General features: G+C 43.9%; 1 protein-coding gene across 1 annotated transcript in view; it reads left to right on the top strand.

The window, feature by feature from the left end:
- CNTN4 (contactin 4) overlaps positions 1 to 24,906 on the top strand; it is a 129,010-nt gene extending 104,104 nt beyond the window's left edge. The window contains exons 11-21 of the mRNA XM_009330624.1: positions 10,534 to 10,709; positions 13,140 to 13,260; positions 15,515 to 15,673; positions 16,407 to 16,556; positions 17,695 to 17,765; positions 19,596 to 19,830; positions 20,365 to 20,480; positions 20,942 to 21,128; positions 21,625 to 21,737; positions 23,323 to 23,491; positions 24,690 to 24,906. Of these exons, the coding sequence (XP_009328899.1) occupies positions 10,534 to 10,709; positions 13,140 to 13,260; positions 15,515 to 15,673; positions 16,407 to 16,556; positions 17,695 to 17,765; positions 19,596 to 19,830; positions 20,365 to 20,480; positions 20,942 to 21,128; positions 21,625 to 21,737; positions 23,323 to 23,491; positions 24,690 to 24,790 (1,598 nt within the window). The 3' untranslated portion in view covers positions 24,791 to 24,906. The remainder of the gene's footprint in view (positions 1 to 10,533; positions 10,710 to 13,139; positions 13,261 to 15,514; positions 15,674 to 16,406; positions 16,557 to 17,694; positions 17,766 to 19,595; positions 19,831 to 20,364; positions 20,481 to 20,941; positions 21,129 to 21,624; positions 21,738 to 23,322; positions 23,492 to 24,689) is intronic.
- Positions 24,907 to 25,843: the final 937 nt, after the last annotated feature.

The raw sequence follows: 25,843 nt of genomic DNA, 5'->3' as shown, positions 1-25,843 counted from the left end.
TTTTTTTTTTAAAGGTAGGGTTGAGAAGTGGTAAAACTGCTAAATGGCAGAAGTTTGACTTTGGGATTGTCCTCAGTGCTGTGTTCATTTAATAATGAGCATATGTTCAGTAGGTCCTAGTTCTTTGCCTCCATAACCAAGAAAGTCACAGTCAGAGGAAATCGATGAAAATTATTTAACGAGCACAAAACTCTCTTGCTCTTTTGTGGATGTAAGAATTTTCCCCATCCATGCAGGGTAATCCCTCAGGATACATTGGCCAAACCAAGTTAGCAATGGAAATACTCAGTATATTCTGCTGATCTGCAACATAGGGCTCATAGTTTCAAATGTAAATATTAGTTCTGATACCTAAGTTATGTTTCTAAGTGTTGGCCTTTATAAAGTCTCTCCAGTCACTGTCCGTAAGACAAGTCCTGCAAGGGCCAGGCAATGAAGTTGGCAAAGCATGCAAAAAATTGCTACATGTTCTAAATTCCTTTTTTAATTGAAACAAGATCTTTAGCCTCATATCATAGAACTAAAATCTTAGATCCAGTGCTCTTCTTATTCTGCAGCAAATTGAAATTCTCGGGAAAAGCAAGGCCAAAAATCCCTAAAACCAAATATAAAAGTGACTGCAGTAGGCCTTGACTCTTGACCAAATGAAAGTGAAAGGAGGTGCTTCCCTTTGGCTGGTTTTGTAATGCAGCTGAAGGGCAGTTGCGGGTCTGTATTTTTTACTGCAGCGTATGATAGCCGAAATCCCAACGTGAAGAAGATAGTACCTGAAGTAAGTTAGGGACATCCCTGAACATACACAGCCACACATGCTTATAATAATGAAAATAAATTTACTCTAGGTTATATGTAGATCTATACCAGAATGATACTGTGACATTCTCAACGTCTGTGTGTGTGTATGGCTCTGTAGCAAGTATAGTCTGATTATAATAAGGTATTGCATATTACTGAGAAATAATTGTATTAATTTTGAGAACCAAGAGGTATTGTGTCTTCCTGCAAATTGTATTATTGTATAAAATGGGATTTATACAGATACATGTATTGCAGCATGTATGTGGGTTTTACTAACTCTGGGTGAATATATTGATATAGCAGTTTAGTGCAAAGGTTTATTTTAACCAAGTTAAAACACACTGGACATGAAGTAGAATAATGTTAAATCTGCCCGATTTCTTAATATTAATGTAATCGTAAAAACTTTTCCTGTTTTCAGAGGTATCGGTAGGTGCTCCCATCCAGCTCCCCTTACCGATACGAACGGTGACGTACTGCGTTCACACCAGCTGCTTGGGAAGCTGAATGCAGCTTGATAAATGACCTGTATGCCAAGACTTGCTTATCCCAAGACATTCATGACACATGCAAGCCTTGCTCTGGGTGACGTTCAGGATGGGTAAGGGAAACTGGAAAGTCCAGCTAGTGATTTTCATGCTAATTCTCTAAGTTTGACAGCTCAAGAGGCATCCGTTCCTAATGACTCTTAATTTGGGATTTATTCTTGCATGTTAGCTAATTCCTAACATCTTGATCCTGATGAGGAGGGTGTAGATATAGACATAGAACTCGAATAGGAAAGACCTAAAACACATACTGTACCATAGAAATGCAAAGACTGTGCCGGTCACTTCATAATTTTGCAGTTTGAATGCCTGCATATCATATTATAGCTGCTTTGCTTCCCTTTGAAAATTTTTTATTTATGATCATTACTATTCAAAACATATTTAAAAGCCCCACAAATCAACCATCTCAGCAGGCTAAACTGTTCAAAGGGGCAAAATGCTGTTGGCCACTGTGTACGTGGGCTGCACGGCAAACTGCATGGCCTTACATTTGCACAATTACCTGTGGCTTGTGTTACAAGAAGAATGGTGATTGATCCTTGAGTGACTTGCAATTTATCAAAGATTAGATATGATTTCTCCTGTATCTGATTAACCTTCTCTGTAAGATGGCCATCATTTTTGCAATGACAGTGGATTATTCTATACTTGAAAAGACGGATATCAGCTAGTTGCAATCAATAGCCCACAAAAGGTGACACCTTGAATTCACTGGGTTATCTATAAAGTGTGTCACAAGCGGTTCAATCATTTGTCAAATACACCAATTTCATTTAAGGCACCTCTGAAGTGAAGTGGCTTTTATTTTAGTCGGAACTGCAAAGAGATAGAGAAGGTGTTTGGGTTTTGTAGTATAATCAGGCACTGTTGCATGCTGCTATAAAGAGCAAGTACATTCTATGAGTGACAGATTTGATTGTCATTTCCAGACCCCATTACATACGATTTTCTTTTTCACAATTGTATGGAGAGAGCTTGATTTGATAAGATTTCATTGCACTAGGTAAAATGGAGGTTAAAATGAAGTATTGTGCCCTCATGTTATTTAAGTAACACTCTCTGTACTCTCAGTAGAGTGGATATATTTTCATCTATTTTGTCTTTGAATTTGCTGTAATGGCACATCCCTCCCCAGTATCCTTTGATGCAATTCCATTCTTAATGTGTTTTCAGATTTAAATTAACCTTCATTTATTATTCAGCCGCACAAAGAATGCGTATTTGAGTATGCAGAAATGCAATCCCTTGATTGACTGCCTGGTCCCTGTCTGGGAGGTGGGAGGCATTAATTCCTGGGAGGGAGACTCTTACATCAAGTTTAGACAGTTTTCAATCTGTGGGAAGCTCTTTTTCAATGTCAGTTTAAGAAATATGTTAATAACTTGTACCTCGACTGCAGTTCAGCTCTGAATGAAGCTGAGAAGGAAACTGCCATTCTTGAAAGGGAATCTTCAGCAGCTAGATGGACAGGTTACTTACTTAGGAGTACAGTCACAAGGAATAACATCTGAACTCTCCTCTTAAAAAAACCTTGCCCACACTAACAGAAAACAGAGGCTTCCTAAGAGAAAGGGGCTCACGCGACGTGCTGAAGCACCTGTCTAAAAATAATTGCATGTCCCCCCACCGCTGTGGTTCTGATATGGCAAGATTTAAGCCAAGTAAACTGCAAGATAAGGATCCTCTTTCAGGAAAGCAATTTTAGCATGTCCTAAATGCCCAGCTCAACGCTCGTCCAGGAAAGGTCAAATGTTCCACCCCTCCTTTCTTTAATCCCCATTAAATACATGGCCATGTATCACTGCCTTCGTTGCCAAAGATTGGTGCTGCCTGATTACATGGAAAGATGTAGACCACTAACCACATACGTTTTTAAAATCAGAAAAGTTACTTTAGTCCCAAGCCTGAATTCCCTTTTCTAAACTGATAGTGTCCCTTTCGCTTTTAATAAGATTACATTTCATTAGGCTGAACTACTATAGTACACACCAGAGGGTACTGTAAGTGCTGCAAAATTTTCTGTTAAGAAATGTGCCTTATAAATCAGTTACTTGTCTTGCGAGAGCACATGTATAATAGCTGATTATATGGAACAGAAAGTTACATTGCCGTAAGAGCCATGTGCCTGTTCCTGAAAGCATATATGTGACTCATCACAGCTCACGTCTGTGATACCGTAAAGGCCAAATATTGTAGATACTTCGCCTTTCCTCATTTCTTTTTAATCTTATTTTTGGCTGTGCTTCCTAAAGTACTCAAACAATCTATTAAGACAGCTCTAATTTGCTATGCTAATTCCTACTATGTCTTTAGTTATTTATTTAGTTCAGGGTTATATTTTCCTCTCTTCAGTGTTTCTCACGATGTCTGATGGTGCCCAGAGCACTGAGAGCCCCCAGAAGTTTAGCCAGTCATCAGGTCTCAGATGCTTTTGACTTTATGGTCTTGGATAAATGTTTCATTCACAAATAGAAGAGAAAGAAACATTTGAGTATTTATGTATTGGACTTTGATTCTTTGGTTGCTCATAGGAAACAGGTGATTCTACCTCCAAGATTGATCTTTATTATCTCCAGACATGATTTGCCTTGAAATCAATACAATAATGTAAAATGTCATTGCAAATACAGAACATTGATCTGCAATGCATTTATTAACTCCCTCTGATAAAAAACAAAATGAAAACAGTAAACATGCTGGTATTCCAAAACGAGAAAAAGTGAGTCCCAAATACTGGAGTTACAGTTTATCTACAAGAAAAACCAATTTTAAAATCTTGTACATGAACTGGTGTATGCAGATAAGTAAAAAACGTAGGTGGATCTTTAACATTGTAACACTAATGGCTCTTTAAGAGAATTAGGAAATTAGATAGTTAATCAAACTTGAAACTACTGCTTATCTGCCTAGGTCCACATAAGGAATATCAGCAGCGTGAATGGAAATTCAGCTGGAGGAAAAGCAGCGCTCTGTCCATTTTCTCTCATGTTGGATGCAGCCGTGTGTGCTTGGCATTGGTTGCCTTTGTCTTAGCTGCTTGTTTGAAGCATCTGGTAATTGAACATAAACTCTTGCACTTGAGCATTCATGCTTGAACCTGAAATTACCTTGTCATCCACACTGGCTTTCATTAAACAGCTAACAGATGCCCTGGCATGCTCCTATCACAATACATGATGCAGAGAGTCAGAGCCTCGTATGCTGAAATGGCTTTGGTCTGTATGGTCTCCTCTTGTCCAGCCTGGAATAAATGTTCTCTCTGCATTCTGCAGCAGCCGCTCTGGCCATTACGCGTCTGAGCTGCTCGCTGCTGTTTAACTCAGACCTGCCCTCTGAGTGTAATAGGTGGGATACTAATATTTGTTACATACTTGAAGAAAATGTACGTATCCCTCAGCAAAATCAAACACTGCTTTTTTTTTTTTCCATTTTAAGAACCAGACCATGTTTCTTCTGTCTGCAAGCAGCTGTTGCAGTTTTGACTAGCTGATTTGTGTCCATTTGCAATCCTTACCCCTGCAAAGCCATGAATATTTACAACAGACTTTTCCTATTTAGGCAAAAGAGTAAAAGAGAGAGGGACATAGACTGCAGACCTTCAGTGGAGCATCTTTTACAAAATTTCTGTCAGCTTCCATTAACCAAACCTAGCAGCATGAAAGTGCAAACAAATCTTGAATACAGTGAAATGGGCAAGGCTGGAAGAAGAAAGGAAGGAGTAAGCCTTTGCAAGAACTTGGACAATTTCCCTTATAAGTAGAACAGTCTGAAGTTACCGTTAACTTGCAGGGGGAGTTCTGATTTCTTCATTTTTTTACCCTGGATAAATATGTCAAAACCTGAGTATTCCCTTCTCTTCATTCTCCTTTGACCTCCTCCTCTATGCCGGGATAGATGTCTAAATAAGCATTTGGGTATTAGGTGGACATGTTTCAGAAACCAGCATTGGAAGTGCTGACATTATCTCCTTTCTTTTAATCTGTCTCTGAGATGCTCAACTCCACTGATTTGAGGCCAACAACAGGAGCTGTATCTCCTGAGCACGTTACAGTTCAATCTTTTATTATAGTAAAATAAAATATATTCCTTCAGTAGCCAGGGCTGGCAAAGCATATCTCATTGTTTCCTAAGCACTTTGATATCCTTAAATGAAAGGCACTGCGGTTATTAGCATCGCTGAATCCCTTCCCTGCGGAGTGGAGCACACAGCCTCCGCAGCTGAGCCAAACTGGAAAGGAGCACATTTGGAAACGGGACGCCAAGTAGCCATCTTAACGCAGACAGGTCTGCCTGTCTCTAGGTGGAAAAAACCCTCTGGTCACTTGAAATCTTGCTGATGGGCACAATATATGTGACGTCGCTTCTTGTTTTGCCCCCTGGTCCTCTTGTATCAGTCAAAAGAGATTCGCATGCTCTGGACTGACCTATTGAAAAAAAAAATGCATTATCTCTGAGTGTCAGTCTCTGATTCATTTTATGTCACTTACGTCGTGCCACGGCAGATTGTGTCCCACTGTGTCATGTCCTCCGGATCAATATGACACAACATAGCACTGCGTGAGCTACAACAAGCAAACGCAGCAATGCAAAGCTGTTTACCCTAAACAAGTAATCCCTCCTAATGGACACCCAATCAATAGAAAATCAGGGTGGGATGGTTTCTTTTCAGATGGGATAATTGTTACCCTCAGACCGTACCCGCGATGTCTGCAGCCTGCCGGTTTGCAGCTCGGAAATGCATCACAGCTTCCCGAAATGAGATGCGAAAGCAGGCGGCACTAACAGCTAATGACAGGTTCCCTTTAACAAGGGACAAGGGACAAAGCGAAGCAATTACAGCCTTCCTACAGATGGGAAGTGCTGCTCAGCTCCGTTTCTTCTAACAAACTGAAAGCTAGCAAGAAAACTTAGTTAAAATCTCTTGTAATATAAACCAAATAAAATAAATCGGGCAGAAATACACCAAATTCTCTGCAATATGCTGCAGCAATAGAACTAAGGGATGTAACACAGGACAAAAATAGGTAAGAAAAGCTCAGATAGCCTCTGTGCACCCCACTAGGGAGGCCGGGGCCGATGGCGGTGGCGTCCAGAGCTGTCACGGTGTGGCCGTGTGGGTTTGCTCCAGCTGAGGACCATCCCCGTGAGCTTTCACGCTGCTCAAACCATCTCGGCTGTGACAACAAGCTGCAAGCTGACCCACTCCGGGAGCTGCCAGCCTGGCTGGCATGCAAGGAAAACTGCATGTAAAACGGAAAAGCACTGTTTCTGTCACACAAAAAGTGTGCTCCTGAAAATGCCGGCGTGAAAGGAAGGCTGAGAGGGAGCTTTCCTGCTTCCCTGAGCCTTCAGTGACACCTACAGACAACCACTAACCAGTCTGCGGAGGGTACCACACGCCATAAGCCCTGCCTTGCTCCTGCCCCTCTCAGGGCTGTGCAGGAAAGGTCTCCTCTTTCTCTGTAGCAAAGCCAAGCCCAGGCCAATGTAAACTCCCTCACATCTGCTGTCACTGCATTTGCTATGCCTACAGGACACCTACTGAATATGTTTGCATGTACAGTGTAGTTATTTTTTTTTCCTGTTTCCTATTTGACACTAAAAGCCAGATTATTTTATCTCTGATGACAGAGGGCTTTTCATCCCCTGAGAATGTTCCTGCTGGCATGCGCTATTCACTTATTTCTCCTCTAAAAACTTCTCAGTAATGCCAGATGAACTTTCTCAGAAGTGACCCGGAACAATTTTGCTTGCTTTTTGTCTATTCTTTCTGCAGAAGAGCTGGGAAGTACCAGGCGCTGCTTCCCTCTGTGGAGGGCTCAGAAACCTGCAGGCAGCTGTAAGGGGTGATGCTAGTAATAGAAATTCTTACCCCTTATCTGCAACTGAATCTTTCAGCCTTATTTTTAAAACTATCTCAGAATGCACCAGAGCACTCTAAAGGTGAATATCATCTCAAAATATCAGCAAAATAACAATTATTTTTTAATTAACTGTCCTTGGCAATAGTGTGCCCTTACTAAGCAAAGACATCTAAGGAAAATAACCTGCACTTAGGGGGGACAGGACAGTAACAGAGCATTAAGATCACTTCTCCCATAGTATCTGTTTCCCTAGACTGCCTCTCGCCTTGCAAGTGGACAATAAATAAATGAGTAGCTAGCTCAGAAAAAAATAGTCATTGTTTTTTTTATTTTTGACCTGGATACTAGCCAACACGATTTTGGTATCATTAAAGCACTCGCCATAGTTTAAAAAGTGCCTGATGTTACAGGTTTTGAAAATGCAAATCTAATGATTTTGATTACCACTTGGCTGTGTATCGCCAAGGTGTTCCTACACTCGGCTGCCCTCAGTTGGCTTCTGAATAACATTTTCCATTTGCTGCTCTGCTAGGGCTATTAAAGGGGGGGTGGGGACGGTTTTGTTTTTCAGCTTTCCCAGTCCTTGAGAAGAGATGGGTAAGCATTCTCCTTGGGGTGATTTGTAAAGTGCATTGCTGGGGCTTGCGCTCCTGCTGAGCATGGCTTGGGTCAGAGCCCTCCCTGCGCATCGTTTGTCACCAAGCTGTATCAGCCATTCCCATGACCTGGTATGTTCAGTTGTTAGATTGCAGTGCTTCTTGACATGATTGGATTGAAACCTGGAGGGGGCTGATTTTCGGAGGCACCGGGCACTTGCAGTTCCTATGATGTCCACAGGAGCTGTGTGAAGCTGCTTTGGAAAGCAGGTCTTTAGCAAACACCCATGTTTCGTTCTTTATATGTTTATAAACTGTATGCATTGCAGCAGGAAGAACTAGATTTATAGTGTGGACTTCACGCCTCTTGCAGAAAGTGCTGTGGAGGCAAGGGTTAGCTACAGCAAAACCTCAGTGCTGACACTTGTTAAGGACCACAGCTTACACGGATCATTACGGGACTCATGTAGGAGAGCTCGGGGCTTTGTGGGAGGCACCCATTTCATCTCAGAGTCTAGTCCTTCATAAATATTTCATACGGGCTTTGAGCAGGGCAGAGGATGAACTTCTGATGCTGAAAGGCATTTCAGTAAGTGATTCTGTGCCTGAGCCCCACTGCAGGTGCGGGCATTTCTGTAGCATCCTGAGCTTGGGATGCTCCAGGTCTTCTTGAGTTTCAGTAGTAGCAGTCCCAAGTGACTGTAAAATCCTGATACATCAGTTATAATCAAAAACAATGTCATAAGTCTAGGCAAGAATTAAACATTATTTTAGCAACTTGCACTTAGACTGCTTTTCTCCTGAGAAACTTAAAATGTTTTACTTTTATTAATTAGTTAAGCCTCATAATACCTACTGTGGTTCTCTAAGAGTACTCTGTTTTGTTAGAAGTGAAACCAAAACACAGATGAATTAAATTTGTTCAAGGTAATACATCAGGGACTTGATCTGAAGCTCATTCAAGTCAGTGATGAAATATTTTCTGCTACCTCCTGTACACTTTTGGTAAGGTCTTTGAAAACCCAGGAACAGCTTCGCATCCCCTGAATTTTGGTGAGTAGTTCTGCCCGGTACATATCTTTGTTGCTGTATCATTATTTTAGCAGAGAATTAAGCAGTCCGGCAATAGTCTATGGAAGTAGTTAAGATTTTGGTTTCATATGCCAGAGCATGAATAATGCCTGTAGTATTTTAGCATGACAGCTGTGCAGAACAGACTTTTGGAATAAGCAAAAATATCTATCTGTATAGGATTTTCAGACTTTTGGTCTCATTGTTAAGCAATATTTTTTCTCCTTTTCATTTCCTCTGAGGCCCTGTAGAAAAAAATTACGGCATTTTTGTCAACAGAAATGAAAGACAAATGTTAACTTTAGAGGCAGAGGGAATTCACGGGCACAGATGAGGAGCTGAAGTCTGCATAATGTGTCATGGCTCGTCTTTCTGCACCACCATTTTGTTCGTACTGCGCGACTAAAGTGAAAAATAGATAATTAAACCAGTGGTAAAGGATCCATGTGAACCCCAGCTGTGAATAAGGGATTAGTCCAGAAGCTCAAGGTGGAGCTGGTACATGCTGCTGCCCATATTTAACAGACAGAACTTGCTACATCACAGACATCCACAGGTTTTGGGGCTTTCCTTTGCAAATGTCATGTTTAGGACGGTGCTCTTTCTCACCTTTCTTCTGCTTTACCTCCCCAAAATGTTTACTCAGTTCTTGCTCGCCATAACAAGTTTGTTATGGCAGGACCCCTCTCAATCATCCACCAAAGGTCAATGACATCTCTTGTAAGACCAGAGAAGTCCTAAAAAGTGAGTCAGTCTGACCTACTGACTAACCCAAATCAGCTGCACGTCAGGCAGAGGAGTTACTACACCCAGAGCCGCGTCTTACCCCAAAACCCCTCTGTCTGACATCACTACAGGACTTGGCTTGTTGCGGCAGAGTTTTGGTTTCCATGGTGTGAAAAGTTTGGTTGGTATCACTCATTATTTATACTTATTCTTTGTGTGGGCCCTCCTTACGCAAAGAAAACTACCTGGATTTAAAATGTAAAACCATCCATCAGGCAGAGAACATGGCCAGTATTCTAAACAAACACCGAGTTTTCAATAAACATAACCTACAACAATAACGTTAGTCTAATCTTTCCCTTTCCAGATCCAAGCAGGTATCACTTATGTTCTTAATATACCCTTCTTCATTCCAGTTTTGGAGATTTTACATTGAGAAAGTTTTCTCAAGGCACCGTTTAATATACGAACAATAGAACAGATTTTTTTATAACCATGGTGACCAAGTTATGACTGTGAAACAAATTTTTGGAGTAAGAAGATTCAAATAAAATAATCTCTGTTCTCCAAGCTCTTTCAAAAATTTTAACCCAGCCTTTGAGATCTGCTACACTCTTTTCCAGCCTTTTCTTTTCTCCTTGCTCATCTGGATTGTGGCTAGAAGAAGATTCTGGAGGCTTTATTAATGGTGTTTCAGTCTAATGAAAAGAGAAAGGTATCAGAGGATAAAATCAAAGATGTGATAGTTCACTCATTGCATTAAGGATCTTCCTAAGTGATCACTGCAAATTTTTCAAGTTCTGGTGGCAATGCTGCGGTTGTAGTAGACTGCTTGGGATCCTTTTCAGTTCTACATCTCTCTCCATTTCACAGGAGGACAGGATTAATGCTTCCCCCCCCCCCCTTTGTTTTCTTTGTTGTTTATAGATGCAACCCGGGTTATGGTGTCACCTTTCAGCATGGATGTCACTGTTGGAGAAAGCATTGTCTTGCCTTGTCAGGTGTCTCATGATCACTCGCTAGATATCATGTTTACCTGGTCATTTAATGGACACCTGATAGACTTTGAAAAAGATGGGGATCACTTCGAAAGAGTTGGAGGGGTAAGTATTAATACTAAAGCAATCTCCTCACAGTAGTAAAAGTAGATAACATAGAAAAGGGCTACTAATAAAAGGAATAGATTTGACTAAGTTAACAGTAGGAGTCGTTATCTCGTGTCTTATGGACTGAGAAGACAAACATTGCCAGTATACTATTTCTTTACAGTTGGTGCAGAATTGTTATAATTGCTTAATGACATGACTTAAATCTGCTTGCATGAACGATGCGTTCACATTGCAGTGGCATGTATGTCAGAAGACCTATAATGTTTTCTCATTGCAAAAAACTGCCTTCTCATTCAAGGAAAAAGTCCATAATAGTTTTTGTCTGACTGTAACAGTAGAAGAAATCTAAAATATAACAATCGTAGAACTTTGTATTTATACAGAAAATAGCAGGAAATCAGATGATACCCTCAAATTTGTCCAGGCAGTGTTTGTTGGCATGTTTATCTGCCTCCATCTGTGTCCTCCTCTTGTGACCACATGCTTAGTGGTATTTTTCCTCTACACAAAATAACCTGCATAGTATTACAAACGTCACCGACGGTCGGAGATGACATTTCTTTTCAGTGTTATCTGTGCACGTTTCCTGGCAATGTCACGTTAGGTATCTTCGGGTTGGTTGGTTGTTTATGGGAAAGCCAGTCAGTACCCACTGACAATGCAAACTTTTGCAATGTCCAGAGAATTGTTTGTTTGAAGGTCGAAAAGATCATGGTCATGGAAATCCGATAGCTAGGAGAAGAATCAGGTGTGAAATGATGGTTAGACTGCCCACTAAATACAGCCCTGGCCACCGCTGTCGCTCAAGACTGTGATCAAGTGGCAGGAATGGGGAAGAAAATGTAGTGAAGGTAGAAATTACTTTCTTCGTTAGGAGAGGAGAAAATCTGCTTGGGTCACTTGCCATTTTCTGCCTCTCCAGGAAGGTAAGGGTACCTGTGATGGTCCTTCCCTGCTTGATTTTCTCTGCTTTTACCTCAGTTGTAAAGGGCAGATTGTTTCAGCTTTTCTAGTAGTTTTAGATTTCCTGAAGATATTGTGGCATGAATTTTGGGAATCGGAGAGGGTCAGTGCTATAGGAGGTACCTCAGGACGCCATCTGTTAGGAAGGGGGTTCACACGAGGAGATAACACGTCTGTCAGACCTGCCCCAGCTTCTCATGCCATTCTTCTGACTAAAAATGATTTCCAAATAACTTTTACTAAAAGAGGAGCAGCAATTTCACAGGCTATGTCTGAAAGATGGGTAAAAAGTTAGCTTCCCTTTGTAACCATAACTTTCCTTCGCAGTTCAGACTTCATCTAATTTAGCCTGTTGCATATGAGGCAGGACTTGGGGAGTTTAATTTCTAATTTATTTGCAATTTAAAAACTTTCTCATCCTTCCTGATGAATTTTATTCCACTTTCATTGGAAGAAGGTAAAGAAATGCAACAAATTTTCAGCAGCGGTAGAAAACTGGAAAGGGTTTTGCATGTTGCTCTAAGGGAGGTTTTAGAGAGACACGTGCTCCTCTGGGTTTCAGGCAGACTGGCAATCCGTGTTTACATTTGTCAGGAGTGAAATTTAATGCTGAAAGGAAAAGGAAATACAATTTACAAGCCTTGCTGTTATCCCTAAAAAAAATTAAAAGATGCACTTAAAGATTGATGCCTAGGGCGCACATCAGTAGCGATGGCTTTTCCCGGCGACTGCGCCTGATAGGCCTGCAAAGCTAGAATTGCAAACTTTATTAATATTCTTCAGTCAGCCACAATCACAAGGTTACCCTGAGATTTCTAATGTATCGAATGCTTTGTGTCTGGAGAAAAATTTAGAGAGAGTTTTCAGCTTCCTATACATACAGAAACCTAATTAGTTCTATTCAACAGTTAATCAGACATGCACTTGGTGTTTGGAAAACAAATTACCACTGTTAGGTGATGCAAGATTTCCTCGGAGAGTGCTGTCCTCATGATCTTTAGCACAAAAACGCCAGGCAATCAAAATGCTGGCCGTAATACAAAGCCATGAAACTATTGCAGATGTCTCATAATTTGGGCCGGTTTTCACTTACGAAATAGATGTAGACACAACTTGGGCATCTGAATACCAAAGAGGCTGTAAATTGGATATTCAGAGAGATAAAGGAGGAATCAGAGTGAACCTGCCCTGCATAAGCTTTCTCACGCTGTCTTAATGGGGAAACTGCTTAACGGACCCAAACCAGGCTCCCCTGCCCCTTGTAGGAGCCATAATTTTAGAAACGCTCCCGCTCTTATCTTCAAGGCAGACTCACATAATTTTAATAGGCCACGGCTTACATTACTAATGTTTTCATCAGCCAGTGTAAAGTAAATCCATTAGTCACAGTGTCCTTCATGTGATAATGATGTTTAGCACTCATTAAAAAGTAATTGTAACCACTTTTCCCTACTTTATCAGCAGGATTCAGCTGGTGATTTGATGATCAGAAGCATCCAGCTGAAGCATGCTGGGAAATACGTCTGCATGGTGCAAACAAGTGTGGACAAGCTATCGGCTGCTGCAGACCTGATTGTAAGAGGTATTTGAATTTTGTTACTGTTGTTGTTGTTGTAAAATTTCTTTTTCTTTTCCTATCTTCTGCTGCTGGTGAGACAATTCCTGGGCTCGGAGACATCACTGGGATCCCAGCATCTTGTAATTAATCTAAGAAATAAGCTCTAAGTACATGCTGGGGTTCACAGTACGTCTTCAAACAGTGCATATAAAGATTCTTTCATATATACGTACTCATACAACAGACACGCAGCACAGATAAACACACTAGTACATGTCGGTGTCCTGAATGCAAAACTTGCACCAACTGAGCTCATTTATTTGAAGAACTGTGCAGCAGAAACAGTATCCAGCTTATTCACTGCATTTCTGCCCAGCAATATTGTTCGATTTCTAGAATAAACATGGTTTAGTAGCTTCACTGATACTTCAAGATCTATTCATCTGAGCTTCCATTGAGAAATGTGCCCTTGTCTGTAGCTGGGCATTTCTGTTATCCTCATAACATTGTTACGCTTTTTACCACGTTTTGCCCATTGGAGTATGAACACAGACGTTCTTAGCCATGTGCTGTACAAAGAGCTGGGCCGCTGGAGGCGGCGAAGCCACTGCTCTCCTCCCCGGGAGGTTGCTCCCCCTTACACTGACTCTCGGGTTTTTGTGCAGCATGATTTCAGATGAATGCTTTTTTCGTTTTGCACAAACATTTCAAAACAGCCTGCTGATGGGTGCCTCGGTTAGGTAATTTCCTTAGTGCTGGCTCTGTAAACAAACAGGAGGAACATTAAATTCTCACAAGAAAATGACCCTTGACGATGGTAAAAAATACTGATCTTGCCGCTCCCTAAAAACATCAACGGGGAAGTCTCTATCCAGGCCAGTGGTTCCACGGCTGCACTGAGAGTTGCGCTGTCCCATCTCACCGACTGCATAAAAATTGGGAAATATCCCTAGGCTGGGAGATTGGAGGGGGAGGTGAGTAGCTGGTGCATAAATAGAGCCTTCAGAGTAATGTTGAAATGTTTTTTAAATATTGGAGTTATGTCAAAATAATAAGAGATTAGATAGTAGAATAAAAATCAATTATTTATCTCAGGGAATATCAAACAAGAGCATACAGAAGTAACCCCTGGCACTGGTACACACAGATCAGCCCACTTGTTCATGATGGGATTTTTTCATGCCATCAGAACAGGAGAAGCATGTGTCTGTCAGCAGCCCAAAAACGTTTAGTAAATCGGTAACTGATAATTTTTCCCTCTCTTGCCCTACTGTAGCCTGCACCCTGCGAAAAAGTATATTCTGAAATGTTGGGAATAACCATGGTTATTCCAAGACATGAAGTGAAGACAGTTTGTTTCAGCCTCTGCCAAGCAGTAGGAGTAATTTGTGACAGATCCAGTGAAATTTCATTTCTCTGGCGTAACTTGCAGTGGGGGACCAAAGGAGCTGACTGCTCCATGAGGCTGCGTTGCGTGGCTACTCCCCCCAGCAAAACAATTTAAAGTTCTAATTTCTGAGAAATTAAATCTGGCTAGACCTGCTGAAACTTTCATTTTAAAGACAGGATATTGGAAGGTTTCAGGGCATTTTAGCTATTTAAACATGTCCAGCTCTCTGAATATCATATGAGAATGATTTTAGTCCAAAGAGTGAATTGCAAGAGGAGAGTTTGCTTGAGATGGTGGCTTTGGGGAGAGACTTCACCTCAGGTACCACTACTGACAGCAATGGCCATATGATACAGGAGAGGTGTCCTCTCTCCGATCAGTATGTCCTACAGTGCTTTACTGGTTAAAAGGAACTCAGCAGTGAAACAGAAAATACTGGTCCACACTCGGACACGATGCTAATAACGGGCAGGTCCGTCATTCTTCACCAGCCTCTGGGTGCATCCAAGCTGCAGCCAGAAGTCGTACTTGTACATAGGCCAGTCCTAATGCAGCAGACGTGAGATGGCAGAGCTGATCCCGAGCGCTGCAGCGAGTGCCTTGCTCTGTCGGGTAGCTCAGGCATGCTGCGGGGCTCGGCGCTGCTGCTCACGTGGAGGCACCTGGGGGCTGTGGGTGAAGCTGGTGGTCTGTGTGTTTGTCTATCTCCCGCATGCCTCCCAATCTCATCTAGGCAATAAGAGCTGCTAAACCACAGCTGGGGCTGCAGTTAACTGCTCCGCCGGGACTCAATTACCTCTGTCCTGAGTAAGGGAAGAAGACCAGAGCGCTCCTTCCTCAAGTCACCGCAAAGCTCCAAGCACCCCTCTCCTGTAATTCTTCCAACAGGTCCCCCAGGTCCACCAGAAGCTGTGACAATAGATGAAATCACCGACAGCACCGCTCAGCTGTCCTGGAGGCCAGGAGCAGACAACCACAGCCCTATTACAATGTATGTCGTACAAGCAAGGACCCCCTTCTCGGTGGGATGGCAAGCAGTGAGCACAGGTAGGTCCATCGCCTGGCCCCCGAAGAGCTCCGCCGATGGAAGATGCATCCATCGGGACCCACACACGGGCTGAGTGGAGCAGCTCTGCACCCTGAAGTGAACAGTAATTTCACTGGCTGCAGAGCACTGGTCTTATTAACTAGTTTCAAGTTTGGCAACCCAAAGATTTAGGGTCCAGTCAGTGCTATTACTCATCCATTTTTCTCATGAATGTTTAAGAGAAAACAGAATGAATTCCTATCTTTTGTTGCCGCGCTGGAGATATACAACAGTAATTGTGGTCTATAAAGACATCCCTCAGGGACAGACTGTGTCATCTGGCCTATCTTTAAGTAGAATTATTTTCCCGATAGAGGGAAAAATCCCATGATGTAATTGTTCATTCCGTCAGAGGTTAATTTTGTTCCAGTAACCATTAAATAGAGGGAACACTGTGTTTTAAAAAGAGAAAAATAAAAACCCTTTAAACCTGTTGTCTTGACACTTTGGTTTCAAAAAGTGACAATTTAGGAGAAACTCTTTAATAGCAGGAATTTCTGTGCTAAAAGCACAATGTTTTAATGTCTCCTCTTCTTTGGCAGTTAACAAAATGTTAGAAAAATCCCATTGTCAATCCTTATTCACTTTGTATTTATGTTAATCCCTCCCTTTCAGCTCATGACCTTTTCTCAGCAGTCTTTAATACTTTTTTAGTGGTTTTCGTTGCACTCCTGACCTGTGGCTGTCTCCTAGTTCCAGAGATCATCAGTGGCAGGACGTTCACAGCGACAGTGGTGGGTTTGAACCCTTGGGTCGAGTATGAATTTCGAGTAGTGGCTGCCAACCTGATTGGGATTGGAGAACCCAGCAGACCTTCAGAGAAGAGAAGAACTGAAGAAGCTCGTAAGTAGTGGTGGGCAACCAAGTTAAGTCTTGCAGACTAAGTGCTCGTCGGTGCTAATGGATGTGTTGCACTGGGGGAAGCTGAGGAGCGCTTTTTGCGCCCACTGCTCTCCTCCCTCGTGGCACATTATTTGTGTGCACAGAACAGGCAGTAGAAGTTGTGGAGCTCCTAATGGGCTCTTTTGCTCACTTCATGACTCCTGGATGTGTAGGAAGACTTAATCCCCTTTTTCTGCAGGAAGCAATGATTTTCCAAAAAAAGTTACTTAGGTTTTTTTGGAACATAATGCCCAGCATCCATTGATGAGAGAGATGAACTCTGAGAGCAATCCCTCTGGTTTCCCATGTGATGGAAACTCTGGAGCACAGACTACAGCACCTTGAGAGCAGGAGTTTGAGCTTCACAGGTGGAGAGTCAGCAGTCCCTTGATGGCGGGGGCTTCCGTGTTCTCAGAGTAACTTGGACCTCGTCCCTGTGGGCCATCAGCCTTGGAGGAACTACCCTGGTCTGCCCTATGGGCTGGATCATTTCATGGGCTTACTGAAAGTCTGCCTTCTGCGACCCTCTCCCAAACACACCACTGCCTCCTGGAACCACGCTGCGTCTTCAGGCTGCTGCAGGCACACCTTAACGGTGATCTTCAGCAGTGCTGTGTTCAGGGATTTCAGCACAAGCTACAAACCTTGAGAGCTTTAATGCTCCTTGACGTTGTCCCTGCCTTTTGATCTGGCAGAAAGGGGTCACGGCAAGGCGTAGGCTCAGGGTGGTGGCTGCAGGGATATGTGCCTTGGTTATGGGAAGCCCCTGGTAGGTGGTTCCGCTGTTCTGTTTTAGCCTGTAATGGAACAGAATATGAAATACAAAAAGAAATAAAAGCCTTTTTTATGGAAGATAAATGTTTAAACTAAACAATTAGTGACTGAATACACAAGTTAATTGACATACTTTTAATATACTATTATTGACATACTGTTAATGTGCTGTTTGCCGTGGCAAATTAGTCATTTCCTAATAGCGTTTCTGGTACCCAGCAGGGGAAGGCCAGCAGAGTCCTGTTGCTGTGTAGGTCTGTTCCATTTCAATGCGCTTTTCTGGTTTCAAAGTCGCCACGTGCACCTTCTGCATCTTTTTTTGCAGTTCCTGAAGTGACCCCGGCTAACGTCAGTGGTGGCGGAGGGAGCAAGTCTGAGCTGGTCATTACTTGGGAGGTAAGCGGAGTCCAAACCGAGAGGAAAATTAATATGGTCCTCATCTAGATGCGCCCTTTCACCCCAGACCCCAGTGAAGCTCCTGTAGATTTCAGACGGTTTGCGGTAAAAAAGCCCAGACTGCGCGATAAAATAGCCCAGCTATTTAAATTGAGCTACACCCCGTCCTCCACCCCAGGCCCCTGTGCAAGGAGGCCAGCAGAGAAAGTGCTGTGCAGGGGACTGCAGGGAGCAGGCTGCACATCACTGCTTCGACACGAGCTCAGCTCCCCCTGACACTCAGCACATCCGTACGCATACGGCAAAACGTGGATGGGCAGAAACCACCTGAGGGATAAAACAGAGTTTGTGAGGCCAGGCTGGGCACGTCCTGACCTGGTTGAGAATTGTGGCTGGCTCCTAGCCTTCAGCCCTTATCCCTGCGCCAGGTTATATGGCAGCAAATAGTTAAGAGTTAGCACAGCGCATTGCATTCTGGCTTTCATTGTCGCTAATGAAAGCCAGCAAGAGGAGATACAGAGATGAAAAATGTTTAATATTCCTTAAGGCAACCAGGGTTAGAACTTTAGTCATTTGTCTGCTCATATTTTCATGTTATGATGCGATGCAGCTGGCATATTTTTCCTAATAATGAACTTCAGTAGACATGCTAACACTTCCATTTAGCACTATTTCTGACCAAGCTGGCAGAATGAATCGCCAGATATATTTTTAAGTTTATTAAAAAACTATAAATGGGTTTTTGTCCTTACCACACAGGTCAATGTGCTAAATCTGCTCCTCCGTTGGACTAATTAGCCATGCCATGTCTCCTAAAGATACTGCAATATGTTTCAAAAACACACATGGCAAGAACATCAGCTGTGACTTTGAGTCGTAATTTGCACAAAATACAATTTGTATTTTGATAGAACAGTCAGTTTACCCTTTTAAATGTCCAGAGGCCTTTTCTTTATGGTCTGGTGTATTTTTTGAGCCTTACAATACAGAGTAAGAAGTCACCAAAAGTAACTCCTGCACATGCTTAAGCACCATGGACATCTGTGGGAGAGTGGCCCGAAATTATGGATTATTTTAATACATTGAAGCTTTGGGTTTTGATGCAGCTTTTATGGGGCTGCAAGCCTGAGAGTTGGAAGTGTCAGCGTGTCCAGAAGCGACCTGGAGGTGACAGGTTGTTTCTTCTAGCTGTTACCTAGCACTTACCTGCCCTTCTCCATCACGTTTGCGACAAGTCACTCCCTGCCATCACGGTCCCTAACAGGTCACGTCATACGGGATGTGGATAGTTGGCTGACCTGGTCTGGGTCACCGTGTAGCAACGGGCCAGCGAGGGATCACCAGCCCCGTGCTGGCTGGGACATTGCCAGGATACATTCTTCAGGGCTTCACGTGCGATTCCAAAGACGTGAGAGCAGCTGCACATGTACTGGGAAAGCAGGAACCATGTCCTTGGTTCACCCCACCAAACAGCCTCTTAGTCATTGGAGTGCCTAAAATTACTCACATCGTTCCTGGAGGCTCCATCTAGTCGGTGAAGGAGGGTGGGAGCCTACGAAGATGAATTAAGTTTTAGGCGAAGTGTCTTCAGGAGGTGCTGCTTTCCCCCTGACTACAGGGAGCTGACGGAGCAGCAAGGCTCTAGCACAGTCAGGGTGGGATGAATTCAGGTTAGATGTGAAGCAGGACTCCAGCTGCCTCCCGTCTCTAATGCTCTATTTAGGACAGTAGCTTTAGAAGGACCGAGAGCAATAGCCAACATGCAGACAGAGAGATAAGTGCGTGCCATTGCTGAAAGTGCTGTTTCTCCCATGGTCTGCCTGCCCACAGACAGTGCCCGAGGAGCTGCAGAACGGAGGCGGCTTCGGGTACGTGGTGGCCTTCCGCCCCTTCGGCACCGTCAGCTGGATGCAGACTGTCGTGGCCTCCCCGGACGCCGCCAGATACGTCTTCCGCAACGAGACCTTGCCGCCCTTCTCCCCCTACGAAGTTAAAGTGGGGGTGTACAACAACAAGGGGGAAGGGTCGTTCAGCCCCGTGACGGTCGTCTACTCGGCAGAGGAAGGTAGAGACAGGAGCCCACCCCACCGCCTCTCCCTCCTCCCTGCCGGTGGACGCGGGGAGGTTGACTGGGTCTGAAAGGGTTTAGTATCCACCTTGACACATCCTTTGATACCTAATCCTTGCTCTGATTTATAATAAATGGCAAGCCATGATTAATTCTTTTGATAGTCATTAAAATAACATTAATCGTAATGAAATCTTTTGATATTAATGGAAAAGTAATATGTAATCTGGAAAGAATTCCGCTGAGATTTAGTATGAATTAATGTCCACTGATTAGAAAGTGTTCCCTCTTGTCCTAATTACCGTACATGGTATCCAGGGTTGAGTTTAGTAATGACATCTTATTATTTCTCAGGCAGAGGAGCGGTGCCATCTGGCACAGGCTGACAGGCCATCGTTTTGAAATGTGGAAGTTTGTTTTGGTGGCATGCCTCTTCTCTCATGCAATGAAGAAAATAAATCCCTTGAAGTTTGGGACTAATTGAACATAGAATTGAAAACTCTTAATTTTATTTTTAACTCCTCTACCCAGAGCCAACGAGAGCCCCAACCACTGTTTTGGCCAGAAGTCTTTCTGCCTCAGACGTTGAAGTTTCTTGGGCTCCCCCTCGGGAGAACCAGCACAAAGGAAGAATACAGGGATATGAGGTATGGGAACACAACACAGCATCCTTTCAGTACTAAGCGTTGAGGAGACGTGGAGATACCTCATGGGCAGTCATTGCGGTGCTGCTCCTGCCTGCCGTGGGGCGGGTGGGTTCCTGTGGCGTATTTGCTTCCTTTTGTCTCCGGTACGTGGAGGTTTCTCTCACACGGTACACAATTATACATCTTTCTGTGTGTGATCTGGCTGAAAATGGAGAGCAGAGCTTGCTGGGGGAAACCTGTGTGAATGTGCTTCTGGGGCCGGGCAATGTCTGAGGTCCTGGGGAGGGAGCGCTGCAGCCAGGCTGGTTTCCAGCAAGGAACAAGAAGGGATTGTAACAGGGTGCAGGATCTGTCCCTGTGGCACCTGCACTTTGGGCAGAAGTGCCAGAGTTAGCGCTGGAAACGACCGGGTGCTGCCAGCCTGTAGCTGGAGGTAAGCACGTACCTGCTCTGCTTCTCAGGTCAGATGTTGGAGACACGACGAAAAGGAAGAAAACGCAAAAAGGATTCGAACAGTTGGCAATCAAACGTCTACAAAAGTCAGCAACCTGAGAGGCAACGTGCTGTATCACTTGGCAGTCAGGGCGTACAACACGGCTGGGACCGGCCCCTCCAGTGCCGCAGTCAACGTCACAACCAAAAAGCCACGTGAGTGTTTGTGAGGACAGGGGGCTCTTGACTGCGAGGGTTTCTGCCAGCGCTCCCCTCTCTCATTTTCAAGCTTTCTCGAGTCTGAAGGAGCTGTCAGACTTTTCTTTGCTGGGTTTTTGTGCAGAAGGCTTACCAGCCTTTGGTTTTATTGTAAGGCTCTTCCCCGTGTTAAGTAAGCAGAGCATGCAAAACTGAAATCACAGCTGTGCAGGAAAATTAAATATTTATCTCATCATTCAAGAGGGCTTTTTTCTTCTGGTCTCAGGCATGTTGAGCAACTGACTGAATCCTTTTTTCATTTAGAGCACAGTGTTGTGTCACACCTCCTGTGACCTTGAGGACACAGATCAGTGAAACAGCTCATTAGCTTTCCAGAGCAATAGGACTCTGGGCACGCTCAGCCATGGTGGTAGAAGCCTCACTGGTACTGGGAGGGATCCAGCTGGGAAACGGTGCTCCTTAGTAATACAGTGCTGTGTGTATTTTGGTATAGCCCCGAGTCAGCCCCCCGGGAACATCATATGGAATTCATCCGACTCCAAGATCATACTGAACTGGGACCAAGTGAAAGCCCTGGACAACGAGTCAGAAGTGAGAGGCTACAAAGTGAGTATTTTGTCAGCACAGGCAGCTGGACAGCACTGCCCTGCACCGCCTCCCTCACCACCCCCTGGTCCTGCAGCGAATCCTCACTAAGCTTCAGCTGTCGCTGGATTCTCGCGTTGGGCTGTGGGGAACATTTCCATGAATCCAGTGTCAAGTTGGGGTTTATAGTAAGACCGGGCGAGGTGTTTTTCATGGAACTTGCATGGTTTTCCAGGTTAAAACTGGAGCATTCCTCCAGAAACAGAGGCCGTACCTGTGTAGAGTGAGCACGTTCTGCTGGCTACTCGCCCTCGCCCCAGCGATGCTCACCCCTGCGAGCACCCGTGCGGGGCTCAGCCCACGGACCTTCATCGGCTCCTTCCCTCTGAAGCTCCCACCTGCGGGACTGCTCTCTTGCCTTTGGTGGAAACCTTTCAAAGGCTGTAGTTGACTCCTTAATTGCAGATAAATAAAATGCTTTTTTAATAGCTCCCATTTTCTTCAGAAAGCAAAGCCAAAAGGAAAAGAAAGAGAATCCTCATTAGTGGCAGTTTTAATAGGGTATAATTTAACTAGAGAGAAATCTTGGGAAGAATTCAGCTCTGTCACCTTACACAAGGGTTTAATTTGGCCCAAAGAAGACATCGGTGTGCAGTTGCCAGCCATTATTGCCTTGAGGGTTGAATTGTGCAAACGTCTTGCACCAGAGCTTGAAACGATTAAGAACCCGGGCACGCTTCATATTTTGTTCACAATCTGGAATGCCAGCGGCGTCAGCTTTACGAGCCTGTGCCAGCTCTCCTGAATTTCTGCACTAACTTTTAAGTATCTTTGGTGCACTGTATCGGATTATCAAAAATAAGTAATTCCTCAGGGTTTTTAGTCAAAACCTCAGATGAACATCAGCAGTTTGGATGTTCCACTACATATTTTAGGTTTGAAATGCAAATTAAGAAGTCAATTGAAAGAGGGTGAGAGAGACGCGTCACCCTGAAAAAGCAAACTGCCATCTATCGGTTTTCTACAAAGTCCTCTTTTAACTTACTGTTAGGATAACACAGCCAGATTGCTTTGTTTCCTGAATCATAGCAAAACATTTCCAATTTTTCTTCTTTTTTCCTGGAAAATCTTATATTTTATATCACAATTTATGATCAAAATTAGTAGAATTCCCAGATCTTAGAAGTAATTCAAAAAAGCCATTTATTCTGGGAAGCCGTTTGTGGCACTGCATCGATTACCCCAACTCAGTTTCCTGAAGAAACGTAGTAAGAAGTTTTGGCCTGTCTGCGTAAGCCTTGGCATTTATTTTAGCTTGATCAAGCGAAAGATTTCGCTGAGGGGCTCTGCCGGGTACCAGGGCCGCGTTTGGTGCTGCGCGTCGGCATCGCCCTCCTCCCAGTGTCACCTCCCCGCCTGGGCACCATCACCCCAGCAAAAACCCCAGCAAAAAAACCCTGGGGGGGGGTCCGAATAGCCCCTCTGTGACCACAGCCTGTGTCTGGGCATCAGAGGCAGGGGATGAGCAGCAGGAAGTCTGGCCGCCCTTGGGGCAACGGACACCTCTGCCGTTTCTGCCTCCTCTTCTCGCTCCCCTTTGCTGCAGGTTTTGTACAGGTGGAACAGGCAGAGCAGCACGTCCGTAATAGAAACGAATAAAACCTCCGTGGAGCTCTCCCTGCCGTTCGACGAGGACTACATCATAGAGATAAAGCCGTTCAGCGACGGGGGCGACGGCAGCAGCAGCGAACAAATCCGAATTCCAAAGATATCAAGTAAGGATGGGAGGAACCGGGGTCGGTGCCCGCTCCTGCTGCTGGCCGCCGAAGCCAGCGCCCCCAGCCCCTCTCCTCCTCACCCGCTGGCGGGGCAGACCTGCTTCACCCCAGTCACTGTTCGCATCTCCAAATGGGGGTGAACCAGAGCCTTGAAGCTGAGCGGGGGCAGGCTGCAGGTCTGGCCCTCTCCCAGGCAGGGAGCTGAAACTCAGACTTAAGCCGGGACCGGTATTTCTGATTTCATCCTGAGTCATGATTAAACCGTAAGAAACGCCATCATAAGTAGCTACATTTGTATTTAAGATTTCTAGACACCTTCCCCCCTCCTACTTCCATACTCATGTATATGTTGAATATATTGTTTCACCGCATTCACTATAACGAAATACAAAATGCGGTGTTCAGAGGCTTTTAAATTTATAAGGCTACTGTATAATCATATTCCATTGTGTGTTGGATGCATAAATATTTATTTAGGGAAATGAGGTTGTGTAGAAGAACAAACAGAAAAGAGAGTATTTTATTACACAACACTGCTTTTGCAAAATCTCCATGTCCCATCTTCCATTAATAATGCCACAGTTTATAAGGTGCATTAAATCAGGAGCCTCTGCAATGCAGGAATATGGCATTAAAATTACAGCAATGTAAAAACCCTGGGCGAGATCAGAATTATCTCCACCATGGCTGTACTCCGTGGCTGTATAAACCATACAGATGCATAAAATTAGCAGACACGGGAGAGCGAAGGAGAGCAGGGAGGCGTGCCAGTTCCTATTTGGCTCAACGCAGTGGGCCGCAGAGCAGGTATGCAGCTCCTCCAGGACGTGGATCGTGCCGGGCTGGTGCCGTAAGTAACAGCTTGAGTATAGTACAGATGTAAAAAAAAGTGAAGTAATAAGTAAACAGGCCATGAAGTAATTCAATTGTGAAAGTAGCCTCAACGCAACAGTGGCAGGAATTTAAGTTAACCCAAAAATTCAGTTAGAGAGGCGAAACCCAGCAAACAGGAGGTTGTTGAAGCCGGAGGAGGGGACTGCGCGTGGGGCCCGACCTTCCCGGGAGCCGCCTCGTCTCCCGCCACCACCGCGCTTCATCGGAGGAAACGGAATTAAAATCGGGGCAGGGGGAGAGGTTTGGGTTCATCCACGCTGCTCTCCTCACTCACCTCCCCCCCCCTCTCTCCTTTGCTCAGATGCTTACGCAAGAGGATCCGGCTCTTCGACCTCCAACGCCTGTACGCTGTCGGCCATCAGCACAATAATGATATCGCTCACAGCCCGGTCCAGTTTATGACAAAAATTACATAAAGGACTTCTTGTTTATAATATAAGCAACATTTAGCTAGTTGTTTTGAAGACACCCAGTACTAAGTAATATTGTGGTCTGAGTACATCTTACTACTGGAAAAATGTTTATGCTTCTTTAGGAATGGCATTATACAGTACTTCCTCAAAGCAAATATAGCTTTGTCTGAAGTTTCCTTGGAAACTCTGCAATGCACTGAAAACATCTGTAATATGATGTTACCAAAGCAGTTTACATATGTCCTTATATGCATATTTTTATTATATATTTAGTGTTTTATAGAATTTTTTAAAGTTAACATATGATGTAGATATTAATTTTTCCTCTGCTATAAAATCCTATGGACGACATTATCATGAAAATATTGTTTGGAATTTTTTCCTTTATGACGGAGAGTTCAGAGTTGTTCTTAGTAAATTGGCTGCAACTTCACTGTACAGTAGTGCAAGGCTGCGCAAGGCAGAACTGTTCCAGATCCGGTTCGTAATGCGGCTGTGCTTAAATGGCAGTTACGATGATTCTTGCGTTAAATCAAGTGCTTGTAACACGCAAGATGTTACATTTTATTCAGAGGTCTGAGCAAGACAAACTCGAAATACTCAGTAAGAACACTATAATCTTGAAAAATACGTGAATTTTGGTTGTTTGTGGACTACAGGACATGTAGCTAATATTCTGGCATCATGCAGTAAGGGTCCATTTTTACTGTCTTGAAATAGCTTTGTCTTTACCATAATTAGCATTAAATTGGGTGGGAATGAAGACGCTGCAAAGGTGCGATCTCTGCCTCTAGTGACAAAAAGGGACAGGTACCCCAAGGAGCGAATGACGCGGTTCTCATCTTGGGGTGTGGACCCAGCTAAATCCACCTCGCTTCGGGGGATTTTATTCCAAGGAAATTAGAATACAGCAGCTCCGAGACGTCAAGCTGCCCTGGGCTCGTTGTCCGAACGAACAACACGCGCTTGCTTTCCACGTGCACTGGAACACAACTCATCGTCCTTCGTAACTCCACTGTGTAGGAAAAGCTTAGGAAATCTG

Source organism: Pygoscelis adeliae, unplaced genomic scaffold (genome assembly GCF_000699105.1).
Source record: "Pygoscelis adeliae isolate BGI_AS28 unplaced genomic scaffold, ASM69910v1 Scaffold278, whole genome shotgun sequence".
Lineage (NCBI taxonomy): Eukaryota > Metazoa > Chordata > Aves > Sphenisciformes > Spheniscidae > Pygoscelis > Pygoscelis adeliae.
This window is presented reverse-complemented; position numbering and strand designations above follow the sequence as displayed.